Below are 14,192 nucleotides of genomic sequence, written 5' to 3' on the forward strand. Positions count from 1 at the left end.
CAACAGTCATGGGTTTCACACCTTGTGTCTCTGTTTTGTTTGCTTTAGTCATCTTCATGTAGGTGTCTCTGGTAAATAGTGTAGATCTCGTCTCTCTTGGGTTGAGGAGTGAGTTTTCGAGTCTTTCAGGTTAGTGTGTGGTATACCAATAGTCACTGGTGTCACAATGGTGGATGAACTTGCTGAGATCATGCAGAACTTCGATCTTTCCAACACAGAACTTCAAGCAGCTAGCTTGGGTACTGAGGAGATAAGGGGAGGAGTCCAAGAGTGTAAAATCAGCTTGATAGAAAAGGTACTGGGTGAGAAAGCCTCAAACTACACTGAGGTGAAGAAATTTGTGACCACTGCATGGGGATACCCAAAACAATTGAGAGTGGTGGAATTAGGACTAAACATGTTCCAGTTTATCTTGCCATTAGAAAGTGACAGAGAGAGGATCCTGCAGGAAGTACCATGGATAATAGATAATCAAATGCTTGTTCTGAACAGCTGGTATGAAAGGATAGAGGATGATGAAAGGGCATTTTGTTTGGCACTACTTTGGATTCAAGTTTGAAATTTACCGGTTCACTGGATGTCCAAAGAGGCAGGTAAGAAAATAGGCTCAGTTTTTCATCAGGTTAGAGAAGTTATAATTCCCCAGACTGGGGGAAAGAAAGGTAGACATTTGAAGCTTCTAGTTATGGTGAACATAAGTCAACCTCTGCTGAGAGGAACAATTGTAAAGGTGGGGGATGTTACTAAGTGGGCCAGTTTCAAATATGAGCGATGCCCAAACTTTTGTTATAATTGTGGAATCATAGGCCATAGTGAAAGGATCTGTTCAAAGCCAGGCTCTTCAGGTGGAGGAAAAAAGGACAATCAGTACGGTCGATAGCTGCAGAGTGATAATTTGAGGGTATCTTCACAAGAGAAACAGACAAATATAATGTATAATCCACAGAAACAGGATTGGAGCCTCCAAGATGGAGTGTGGAAGGATAAAGGAAATAATGAGGTTCAGAATGGTGAAAAGAAGGACCACTCACGTGGGACTAGTAATAGCTTCAGACAGCTAGAAGATGCCAGTAACATTCATGACCAAGATGGTCAACATCAGGGAGAATAGAGGAGAGTTTTAACTGAGCATCTTAGTCACCCAGTTAGTAAACCAACTATCCAGGCTGAGAGAGTTAGAAGTGATGGTATAGATGGCCAGATTCAGAGGAGAGAATTAAGTGAACATACTAGTCTCCCTGCCAGTCAAATGGCTGATCTGGACGCGAGTGTTAGTGGTGAAGGTATAGGAGGTCAGACTCAGCATGATCTCAGTGAAAGGCATGTGATAATAAATGAACAAGGTGGGAGTGTAGGGGAGAAGAAGCAGTCTGGGAATGGAGAAAATGAAGTAGGGAGTTCAGATGTCTTGATGATGGAAGTAGGATGTGGTACTATGACGGTTCAGCTTCTTAAACTTGGCCATGTAGAAGACAGAAAGCAAAGATTAGAGTCAGTGAGTTTGCCACCTCTGCTGGAACAAAAGAGGATTGAGGCCATAGGTAGACAGAACAGACGGACCCTAAGAGCCTTGAAATCCCCCAAGAAACCAAAACAGTCTCTTCAAGAGCCCACATCAGATTCTCTTAGGGGGAGAAAAACAGGAAAAAGAAAAGGTGGAGTGGATGAGATGGAGATAGAAACTGATGAAGTTAGTATTCAATGTGGCAAGAGGAACAAAACTGGTTTAAGTGGATTAGCAATAAGAATGGATATTGAGGGGGGGGATCCAACCCAAATGGGACCGAATAGATGAGAGTGCTGGTGTGGAATTGTCAAGGAGTGGGGAGCCCCTTGACAATTCCCCAGTTGAGAGAGGTGAACAACCTTTCCTCTCCAAATGGTGTTTTTGTGTGAAACTAAGAATAGGAGTAATTATATGGGAAAAGTAAAAAACATTTTGAAGTTTGATGAGATACAAATTGTGGAGTCCATGAATAAGGCAGGAGGTATGGCACTTATGTGGAAGGCAGAGGTAAGGATCAAGCAAGTTTTGTGTACAGCTTTTACCATTGAAGCTCACATTGCGGATCACGAGAATAGGAGTGAGTGGTGGTTTATAGGGATTTATGCAAGTTGTGATGATCAAATTCGTAAACAACAATGGAAAGTAATCCAATCCAGGAAGCATCTTTGGGGTGATAAATGGTTAATAGCTGGTGACCTTAATGATATTGTATCAAATGCTGAAAAGTGAGGAGGGCATAGGAGGGAAGAAGGTAGTTTCAAACCTTATAAAGACTTCATTTAATCACAATCAGCTCCTGGAGATTGGATTCGAGGGTTATCTATGGACTTGGTGCAACAATTGGGAGGGAGAAGGTGAGATCAAACAGCGGCTGGATAGAGGTTTGTGTAGCTTTCCGTGGTACCAACTCTTTCAGCAGGCTAGCTGCCAACATTGCGACTCCTATGCTTTAGACCACAGCATACTGCTCTTTGACACTAAACCAACCCAAACTAGGAGGAAGAAAAGGTTCTACTTTGATAAAAGATGGCTTCAACACCAAGAGATTTACGAGGTTGTGGAATAGGCTTGGAAACAAAGAAATGATGGTTCCAGGATGTATAAAGTAACCTAAAAGATCAAATTGTGTAGAACAACTTTACTAAAGTAGAGAAATAAGGTTCAAGGAAATTCAAAATTTAAGATTGATAGGATCAAGGAATAGTTGCAAGAGCTCAAAGAATGTGATAAAAGTGACAAGAAGGAGCGGGGGAAAATTCTGAAAAGTAACTTAAGAGAGGCTTACAGACAGGAAGAAATACATTGGAGCCCAAAGGCTAGGCTGCAATGGCTGAAAAAAGGGGATAAAAATACCAAGATCTTCCATGCTTGTGTCAAAGATAGAAGGAGGATGAACAGAATTAATCACATCCAGAGGAAGAATGGGAGCTAGACTACAAATGAAGAGGAGCTAGGCACTGAAATTGCAACTTATTATACTAAACTCTTCGAAGCTTCTGAGGAAGGTGACATGCAGGAAATGTTAAATAGTATACCACACACTATCTCAAGGACTATGAATGACAAGCTTACGAAACTTGTTGATGAGTTAGAAATTAAAGCTGCCCTTTTCTCCATGAGTCCTGATAAAGCTCCTGGAATAGACGGGATGCCTCTTTTTTTTTCAAAAGTTTTGGAAAATTATTAAAAAGGATCTGGTCAAGGCTATTCAAACATTTTTTCATACTGAGCATCTTTTTAATTCAGTCAATCACACAATCATATCCCTCATTCCCAAAGTCATAAATCCTACATCCCTTAAGCAGTACAGACCAAGCAGCCTCTTCTCTACTATGTACAAAATCATAGCCAAAATTCTCGCTAATAGACTCAAGCAGGTTCTTCATCACTGCATTAGTAAAAATCAGTCAACCTTCATTCTTGGAAGGCAAATTCTTGATAATATCATGCTCTCTCATGAGTTCATTCATTATCTTAATAACAAATGGCTAGGCAAAGATGGTTTTATGGCTGTGAAATTAGACATGTCTAAGGCTTATGACAGAGTTGAATGGAGGTTTTTGGATGCTGTGATAAACACAATGGGATTCAATGACCAATGGAGGAGGTGAATCATGGAGTGCATGTCAACAGTCAATTACTCTTTCACGATCAATGGTGAAATCAGAGAATATGTGACCCCCCGGAGAGGAATTAGGCAGGGAGAGGAATTAGGCAGGGGTGATCCGTTGTCACCATACTTGTTCCTCTTATGTTCAGAAGGACTCTCTAGTTTACTCCACACAGCTATGGAGGAGAAAAGGATAATGGGTCTAAAACTCAGTAGACTTGGTTCCACTATGTCCCATTTATTTTTTGCTGATGACTCGTTGATATTTTGCAAAGCCGAACCAAAGAATGCAACTGAACCGAGAAGGTTTCTCCAGGTCTATGAGAAGGGTATTGGACAGATGATTAACTTGGAGAAGTCCTTAGTTCTCTTTAGTAGAAATGTGGGTCACCAACTACAACTAGTTACTTCTCAAGCTCTAAGGGACATTCAGATAGTTAATAAATGGAGATATTTGGGGCTTCCAATGGTAGTTACTTGATCCAAACATTAGTTATTTGGGTACATTAAGGATAATATCCAACACAGGTTACAAAGGTGGAAAAATAAGTTGTTGAGTGTGGCTGGGAAAGAGGCAATGCTTAAGGCAGTAGCTCTAGCCCTGCCAATATACACTATGTCATGTTTCAAGATTCCTAAAAGGCTGTGTAAGGATATAAACTCCACAATGGCAAATTATTGGTGGGGAGAGGCAAATGGAAGAAACAAAATTTATTGGAGCTCTTGGAGTAACACCTCGCTGGACAGAAAATCTGGAGGACTAGGATTTAAAGATTTTGAGGCCTTTAACATAGCTTTAATAGGTAAGCAAGTGTGGAGATTACTCACTCAACCAAACTTGCTTGTTAGTAAAGTGCTTAAAGCTCGATACTTTCCTAAGGAGTCCATTTTCAACTGCAAGGTTCCTGCAAATGCTTCATGGATCTGGAAAAGATTGATGGGGGAAAGGAAGTTTATGGAGGGAGGAATTCGGAGGAGGATAGGGAATGGAAAAAGTACCAATATATGGGATGATTGCTGGATTCTAGATGCTCATCTTGGCAAGGTGTCTTCAACTAAACCACAAGGAAGCGTGCTTCAAAAGGTTCAAGACTTGATACATCAGCGAAAATGGATTCGACCCCTGATATTTGTGACTTTCAGCAATCAGGATGCAAAAAAAATTTTGAATATCCCCATCAGTTTAGGGGATAGAGAGGATTGTCACTACTGGATCCACGAAACTAATGGCATCTATACTGTGGGGTCAGCATACAAGAAGCTAACTCAAGTAAAAATGCACCACAATAAGAAAGGTGGAATGGAGGAAGCTAGTACAAGCTGGAGCAACCAAAGACAAGGAATCTGGACGTATCTGTGGAAGCTCAAAGTTAAGCATAAAGTGAAGATCTTCCTATGGAAATGCCTTAGCCAAGCTCTACTAGTAAGACATTTAATAGCGAGCAGGACAAAGCAAGGTGACCCAATCTGCAGAGGGTGCGCTGAGGAGAGTGAAACAATTGAACATGTCTTGTTCCATTGCAGCTATGCCACACAAGTCTGGAGGTTAGCACCCATTCAATGGGATGCAACTCTGGACCAACAAGGTTGTTTCAAGAAGTGGTGGACCACTGTGACAGAAGCCAAAGTTAGAACAGAAGGAAATGACCACCTATCATTAACAGCCAACATCCTCTGGCACATATGGAAAAGCAGAAATGCAAGAGAGTTCAATGGTAAGCAAAGGCAGCCATGGAAAATGGTTCAGAAAACTCAGGAAGAGTGGTTTGAATTTAAGGAAGCTAATGACAAATCATCAACACGGAGTACAGAAGAAATAGGAACTCGGCAGTCACAAGTGCAGCTACAAGAACAAAGTCACAATTTAGTGACACTGAGGCTAGCAATACAGGTGCACAAGGTCACTTCTCAACTTGGAATTGGGATCACATGCACTGGGAATATTCAACACTAGGCTCAAGGGTGGGTGCTACATGAGAGAAGTTCAGGAAATCATCTCATTGATGAATTAGAAGCTATCAAATTACTACTCAGTAAAGTTGCTGTCCACCAGTTCGAAACTATTGAGGTGCAGTTGGACAACAAACGAGTCTTTCATCTCATTCAGCATGCCAAAATGCAGGACATGTGTGTCACAACGCTGCTCGAGGATATTCTCACTTTGAAGGCCTTGTTTCGAATGTGCTCTTTTTGCCTAGTTGATGGAGATAATAATCATTTGAGTAATAGGATTAGCGCTTATGCATTGAATATCATTCAAGATGAGGAATTTGTGATTCCTTAGTGCCAATGTGCACTTGTTGTACTTAGTTATCGAGCCTTTGGTAGATTTTGTAAAGATTATCTTATGTTATAAAATCACTTATCGTTTCAGAAAAAAAAAAGTATGAGGAGTCTTTTACTTGAAAATATTATAGGGGTTGCTACCCCAAGGCTTGTAGAAAGCTAGTGGGCCTTAAGTCCTCCAATGCACTAAAAAAAAAAAAGATTCTTTCTCCTTGCTCAATTCTCTCTCTCTTCATATCTTTCTTTGTTTTTCTCTTTCTCTTTCTGTCTTCATTCTACACTCCTTCCCCTATATTCTTCTTCATCTTTAATTCTCTTAAATCTTCCTACTGATTCTAGTTGTGATAGCAACTTGAAGACTCTTAAAACCCTTTTTTGGCCACTCAGCTGACCCTAGTGATTAAGATTCGCTATGTTATCAAATTGAGTTCAAATTTATAAACCATTTGGTTTGCTATGACTCAACAAGGCTTGATAAAATTACATTAAAAATTAAAGTGATAAAGTGATAAAATCAAGGCTTAATTAACATATATTTTATAAAGTGATAAAATTACATTAAAAATTAATAATAAATAAACAAATTCGACTTCTAATAGATCTTGATTTTTATGGGAGATAAGATCTAATAGCCTAGGCTCCTCTTCATTGCACCGAAAAGAATTTTCTCCATTACACCCCAAAAAATTAATTTAAAAATTATATTAAAAAATAAACACCATTCATAATATATTTTTTACTATTACTCATGTAATAGTAGAATTTTTCAGTTATGCCCTTATTATGACCCATGTAATTTTGAAAAATTTTCAATTGTACCCCCATTATGTTGTGTGTATATATATAATTAGTTTTGTAACTTAATGAAAATGAAATGTTGCAAAATTCAAAACAATGGCCTTCTACATAAACAAAATTTTGTGAATTTTTCAGTAAAAGTAAAAATATAGAGTAATTGTGTTGTTTAGTAAAAATAAAGTAAACCTAATTTTTTTTCAAGAAAGTGGAGGTGACTTTTTAATAAAACAAGAAGTTTTATATCCTTGTGCCTTAGAAAACTGGTTACTTTAAAAGGTTTTTCATATATTTTTTAAAGAAAATTATTGTATTATTATGTAATTTTGTGTTATATTACTCATTGAATAGAAATTTTTATATTTGTTCAAAGCGACTACTTGGGATGTCCAATTGTTGCTCCAAAAACCAATAAAAGACTTCCATGTGAATATACAAGATCCCCACTAAATAGATGTAATATAGTTTATGTGAATATTGTTGTTATGTACTACTTTTAGGAAAGATAAGGAAGAAATTTTGATATTATTTTTGCTCCCACTAACAATTATTTCGGGCTCCGCCACTGTTGAAGCCCGACGTTTAGGCCACTGATCAAGCTTACCTCTCATGTTGCAGATATTCTAGATAGTTATATCTATGCAAAAGTCCTTTATGATTTGATCGTGATGTACATGGCCTGTGATATAAAGGCTTAAAGATGTACCACACAAATTTTCTTTTGGATTAATGCAGTAAATTATGCTATTCATCACATATACACCGCAAACAATGTGGTTCCTTGTTTAAAGAAGTACAAACAATATTCCCGTTTTTAGACACTTCCCTTAGAAGTATAAAAAAAATATTTGACATGTCAGATCGTGATCAAATTTCAGAATTAGAAAATTGAATTTGAGGGAGTGAAATGCATACACATATAAACTTTGGAGTCAATATAAAAATTTTTGAAAAGTTTCGACGGACAAATAGCTTAATGCATGTAGGAAATTTTGAAAATTCTCAAACTTTTAAAAAGAGAAAGCATGATTTTCTAGAAACTTGGGAGCAAATAGCTAAATATATATAGAATATTTTAAAAATTCTTAAACTTTTATAGAAGACAAAACATGAATTTCTAGAATTTATGAGATGGTGGCCCCTCCCTGCCCTTAGTTCTGCCTTGACTAAGAACATGCTGAAGATTTTTCAAAATTGAGAATCCGGCCATGGATTATTGAGGAGCCGGGGTTGGATTCTATGGAAATTGAAATCGATTTAATGTCCGGATTCAATCCAGAGAATTGTGAAAATTTTGTCGAAATCTGTCAAACTGGATCCATAAATGGATCCATTAGGATCGCGGTCGAATTCTTAGTAGCAATAAAAAAGTTTCAATTTTTTGTTTTGGCACATTTTTGTATTTTGGTGGTTAATTAACCTCCAAATGATGTCTAAATCACTGAAGTATGTCTGAACACTTGCATTAGTATTGAAGAACTTTTTGACCAACATAATTCAAAGACAATTACAAATTGGTTGAACAAAAGTAGCACACTTGATCACTTTACAATCGCTCTTTTATAAAAGGTCAAATAGAGAGTGGTTAGCTGCAGAAAATCATTTTTCTACTATCTAGAATTATGTGCAAAAAAAATGCATCATATTTCAAATTTGTGTTTGTCTCATTTAGTGCAAAAGTAGAAGACAAACAAATTTCAAATAATCCTAAATGATATTTGTTTAAATTCTTTTGTACACGAATTCTGGACAAATAAAATATAAAGGAAAGTGATTTAGAATTACTATTTGAAGCCATCTTTGTATCTTAAACTTTGTTTTTGTTCAGCCATTTTGTTTGTTATATCCATAAAAGAACATTAACCCGGTGCAAATTTTTTTGTTTAGCAAACAGAAGAGATAACTTTGGCGTTAAGCTAACTCTTCTAAGAGAATTTTGTAGCGAGTTATTTGAGGCCAATTAATTTACGTTTCTCAAATTTTAATAATTCAGTCCTCTACTCGACAACGTTGGAATGAAGTCTAATCAATAAAACTCACCAAGGTCATTATTTTCTAACGCTGTCACCTCCAATTTGTATACTAACCATTTTATTTTGAGCCACGTGACGTTGGGTAATTCAACATAACTCCTCTTTTCTTCCTTATTGACTTGTATATGCAAAATTTACTTGATCTAAAAGGACAGATTAAGTAATTAACAAAATATCACTTTATTCTCATACATTTAATGAAGTAGTATTACAAATCAATCATTGCAATGCCGTGTGCATATATAGCACAAGAGTCATGCTAGTAGAAATTTAGAACAAATCCATGGATCATTTCAAAAACTGTGCCTCAAGTAAGTCAATGACTTTCTTGTCGACTTGGAATGCCTTGGCGAGAACATCTGCAGAAATGAGAGGATCTGATCCAAAGACTGCATTTGCAATAGTAATGACTCCTGGATTTTGGCTGCCAAAACCAGCAAATGCAACAGCATTCGTCTTCCCAACATTAAATTGGAAGTGAATCAGACCTTCAGGGAACACGAAAACATCTCCTGGATTCAACGTTTTTGTAAAGAGTTGATTTTTCATGTTATTTGGTGGATTTGAAGTGACAAACCCAACATTAAGAACGCCCTCTAACACGAATAGGACCTCGGTTGCACGAGGATGAGTATGGGGTGGGTTTAGCCCATAAGGAGCGAAATCGAGACGAGCTAGGGAAACTCCCAAAGTGTTGAGCCCAGCTAGATTGTTGACGTTCACAGCAGTAACATTAGAACCTTGTCGATTTGCTGTATTTCTAGGTATGTTCAGTCCCTGAAAGAAAAAATCATTGGCGTTCACGACCTTTGGGTCCTTACAAATCTTTCCGTTCACAAACACTGCATTAAAAAAACTAGCTGTTAATAATGTAATAATGAGACTAAACAAACCCACATTGATTTTTGCATGTCTTGTTAGGTATCATGCACGATGTTGTGAAAATAATAATAATAATAATAATAATAATAATAATAATAATAATAAAGCGAGAACTTATAGGTCAAAGCAAACATGATAGGATACGAAAATTGTCCTTAGAAAAAGAAAAATGTTTTGCAACATGTTCTGATGGGTATAAGTAATTACCAGCGGTTTTGGGATCATTGATTGCAACACAAAAATCCTGCAAAGGGCTAGGATCAGAAGCGATACCAAGGGATGACAGTAGTGCCATTGTGGCTATGGTTATCAGGAATGGAGTTCCCATGGTAGTTGTGGATGAGATCTAGTATTTCTTACACTAACTCTTTGGTTGATGGTCTGAGGGATTTGGGCAAAGATTTGAAGGTATATATATAGGCATGTTTCAATTGACTAAGTCACCAAGTTTTTCACTATTACATTAAGAAAATCAGATTCCTTGACAACCAGGCCATCAGGTTAGGTTGGTGACTTTTTAAAAATGCAAGTTAGTCAGCAAAAGCGAACTTTCCCCAACAACTAGGCGCATGCATTTATCTGCCTAAGTCTCTTATCTGAACCCTTTTTTTTTTTTTTTTTTTTGCCTTTATCTTGAATCTTTTTTCTTTGGGTAAATTACTTATTAGCCCCTATGATTTTACCTAAAATCAGATGACATCTCTAAGGTTTTAAAATAACCACATAACCCCTGTGGCTTTATATAAAGTGGAAAATTGGTGGAATACATAATTAGTTATGGCATTTGTATCAAACGTGTCTTAAAAATGCATGTGATAAAATCTTAATATCCACGCAACCCTCTTACAATTTGTACAAGTATCCATTTTACCTTCTTATGATTTTTATATTTATCCAAATAATCTCCTTATACTTTTTATATAAGGTGGTTAAGCCGTCAATTGATTTAGCATTTAAATAAGGGCACTATTGGTATTTTAACTAATGACGTTATGTAGGTTATTTTCTATCAAATTCCACTTTACACAAAATCATGGGGGAGTGAAGTGGATATTTTGAAACGTTAAAAAGGTCACGTGGCAATGGACGAAACCACAAGGGAGTTATATGTGTAATTTAACCTTTTTCTTTTCTCAATGTCATGCACCAACCAATCCGATCATTTCTCCATTGCTAGCGCTTTACTGGAAAATGTTTCGACTTTCATTGGGCACTTTAGTTTCTTTTAATGAAATTGGTTTGGGCAGATAGTGTACGATCTAACAAGCATGGAATGTCTGGATTTGTTGCCACTCGACTTGTATTGTATGAGAGCATGTTGCTCCAAATTTATAAGCCTATATCTTCTTATGGCCAATATTCTAAGTATTCAATATCAGTTTTTCCTTTCCTGCTCCTACAAGGCAAAAAAAAAAAAGAAAAAAAAAAAGAAAGAAAGAGCAAGAAAGGTATATACCAATTGGAACGGTCTCCTATCAGTGTTAATTTCTTGATTGAACTTTTACTTTGATGGTAAAAAGTTTGAAAAGGTCATGAAGCTATTCTTGAAATCCTTGTAATTCTGGATATAATGATTTTTTTTCTGTTGACCATCCTCCAACAGGTTCTAATGATATGCTTTGTTTGAATGTTCAGAGTACAGCTAATACTTCGAAATTCGTCCTTAATGCAAAAGAGTTAGCATGAGAAGCAGTCAGAAATTCAATCTTAATTATCCTTTTTAGATTGGATCCTCTGACTAAATATACTTAGCTTTGTCTGGATTGCATTTTTCTGGACTTTTTGTAAAAAAATTACTATAGTGATTTGATATATGTGAGGTGAAAAAATGATTAAAAAATGTATCCACAAAAAAATGGTTTTGAAAAATTGCAATCCAAACACAGCCTTAGTTGTATATGCAATAATGAATTAGAGCATTAATCTGATCCAAACTCAGAAAGGCTTTGTGATAAAACGTACTATCCCACGCCAGTGTCAAACCTTATTAATTGTTTCTAGAAGTTAAGAAGTTAATATTCATGCACTTCTGCCCGCCGTAAATCCAGAGAAATTTCGTGCCACGACTAATCAGGTCTTTTTAATATTTAATATTCAGTTGGTGGTGTTAGTTGATTAAAAAAGATATATGACCTAAATACCAACCGTTTAGGTGATCATTTGTCCTGGCCTGGGTTTTAAAAATATAGAAAGTAGTTAATTCCAACCGCGTTATTATTAAAAAAGCATTCACTTCCAGGCGGGCCAGAAGAACATCTTTGCCTCTTTCTTGAAAATGATATGTGTACTTACGTTAAGGATAAGAGATGCCCGAGAGTCTTTGCTGCTGGTTCAATGCAAACATGCTCAAACATGGCCTTCAGGGATTCAAAACATATTTGTACTCCAGTAACTAGAAATGACAGAAGTGCTTATAATTAGAAGGCTGCCTTGCAGTTTTTCTGCCTGTAGTTGATTGCCCATATTTTTCCATTTTATTTTTTGTTGATTCCAAATATTTTCGAATAAAATATATTGGAAATAAAAGTTTTTTTTCTCAAAGGGGCTCATCTCCTCACTGCTGAAGCAGAATGGGTAAGTAAAAGTGCCAAGCAAGAAAAAGATAAGCGCAAAACCAATGGCGAGGCAGAGATCCCCAAATCCAAGGCCCCAACAAGGTTATCCCGAAAATAGATCAAAATCAGTACCAAATCCAAGGCCCCAACTAAGGTTGTCCTGAATATAGATCATGTTATAACAGATGCAGCAGAACAGAAGAACAAAACAAAAACAGGCAAGAACAACTTGGGGGAAATCAGATTTTATTAGGGTTGTAATCGGAATAGTTTACAGACTAAAATAAGGTGTATATATATACAACTAAACAGACTGGATCAAAAAATAGGTCCAAAACAAGACTCGAAATAAAACAGAAATGGTAATTAATATATATACCGTAAGCTTCGGGGGCAACGCTGCCCCCTGGGCCCCCCAACCGGGGCGCGTCGCCCGTTGGACCCTCGACTCGCTGATCAGGCAGCGAGACCCCCCTAACAGCTCAGCGAGGGGCGAAGATCTGATTCAAGGCATCTCAACAGATCAAAATCAGTAACATGACCGACACAGCCCCGCAGACCCCAAAATTCCACCAGTTGAAAAACGAGCTTTTCGCCTTGCTTTCTTCTCCATCAAATTGGTCAAGCTTGTATACAAGGCTTAAACTCTCAATGGGCTACAGTTGAAAAACGAGCTTTTGGCCTTGCGTTCTTCTCCATCAAATTGGTCAGCTCCAAAAACTTGTATACAAGGCTTAAACCCTCCATGGCTTAAACCCTCCATGGGCTACGGCTACTAGATACAATGGGAAAAAGAAGAAAATAACTTGGAACTCCGAAGGAGAACATTTCATTGCATTTGCCGCATTGTGACAGCTTGGAACTCCGAAGGAGAAAATTTCATAGTGTTTGCCGCATTTTGATACCCAGATGACTTGACAGAGGTAAAAACTGTTGAAAGGGTCAAGAAGCCAGAGTAAATTCCCAAAAAGTGTGAGTTTTTAAACTAACTTCCCAAAGGGTGGTGATTTTTTAGTATCTTCCCAAAGGATGAAAAACGCATCCAGGAAATGCGTTTTTATAAATAAAATCGCAATTGTCAAATGCGTTATTTTAATTTTCATCAATTTATTTTAATATAAAAAAATTGGTTAAATAACGCATTATTAGAATGCCTTATTTTAAAAAGTCTCATAGGATGAATGCGTTTTTTGTCCTTAAAACCCATTTCTGAAATGCGTTTATTAATAAAAAAACGCATTTGCTAAATGAGTTGTTTAGCATATCTAAGAAGCCTGTTCTACTCCCCGGTACTTCATAAGGGGTCTAAAAACTAATTTCCCCTCAATCCCTCTCTTTTTCTACCCATTCAGGGGCCAAACAAAACGCACCACCCATTCAATTTCTTCTTACATCTGATCCCACATTCGCAGCCAACGTAAGAGCAAGGGTGGTGATTGGGAGACTGCTGAGCTAATTAGGCATATTATCAGGTAATACTTAAAATCCCAAATTTAGGGTTTATGTAATGGATGCATTTAATTATTTTAAAGAGCAAAAAGCAAACCTGAGATGATTCTTTGGGGTTTATTGACAGAGGAAGATACCCTACAAAGGGCGAGAGTATTAGACAAAGAGATTCTGGAATTTTCTCAAATTCTACAGATCAGCTACTCGCAGTGGTTTCTTTCTTTCTTTCTTTTTCCCTCTCAAGTAAGTGCTGAAATTTGTTTTTTTTTTTTCCCTCAAACTTAAAGTAAGTTTATTTTTTTGCAGATTCAAAGGATAAATTGTTGCCAGAGTATTCATTCTCTTCAAAGTGAGTGCTGATTTTCTTTTTCTTTTTTTTTCATACACTATTTTTGGTTGAAATATAAATGGCTTCCGTGTGTTTATGACATTTCTTCTACTAGTATACTTTTATATGTTGAGCTTCCAAGGTTGGAATTTTTGCTTCCTGTTGTTCTTGAAACCAATAAGAAGGGTGAAGCAATCAAAATAGTATAGAGCAATATGCATCCCGTACATTTATAGAAAAAGACAAA

The 14,192-nt window shown here is 36.9% G+C and overlaps 1 protein-coding gene and 1 long non-coding RNA gene across 2 annotated transcripts; one reads left to right on the top strand and one right to left on the bottom strand.

The window, feature by feature from the left end:
* Positions 1–8,895: 8,895 nt before the first annotated feature.
* Positions 8,896–9,986, bottom strand: LOC113713666 (putative germin-like protein 2-1). The gene is made up of 2 exons (XM_027237446.2): positions 9,821–9,986; positions 8,896–9,573 (listed from the first exon to the last, which is right to left on the bottom strand). Exons 1-2 carry the CDS (start codon positions 9,939–9,941, stop codon positions 9,020–9,022), a joined length of 675 nt encoding a protein of 224 aa, XP_027093247.2. The 5' UTR covers positions 9,942–9,986; the 3' UTR covers positions 8,896–9,019.
* A 3,526-nt stretch (positions 9,987–13,512) lies between these two features.
* LOC140016093 (uncharacterized) lies at positions 13,513–13,782 on the top strand. The gene is made up of 2 exons (XR_011822440.1): positions 13,513–13,640; positions 13,745–13,782. It is a non-coding gene; the product is annotated as an uncharacterized lncRNA (long non-coding RNA).
* The last annotated feature ends 410 nt before the right edge of the window (positions 13,783–14,192 follow it).

The sequence above is a fragment of the Coffea arabica genome, chromosome 10c (genome assembly GCF_036785885.1).
Source record: "Coffea arabica cultivar ET-39 chromosome 10c, Coffea Arabica ET-39 HiFi, whole genome shotgun sequence".
NCBI lineage: Eukaryota > Viridiplantae > Streptophyta > Magnoliopsida > Gentianales > Rubiaceae > Coffea > Coffea arabica.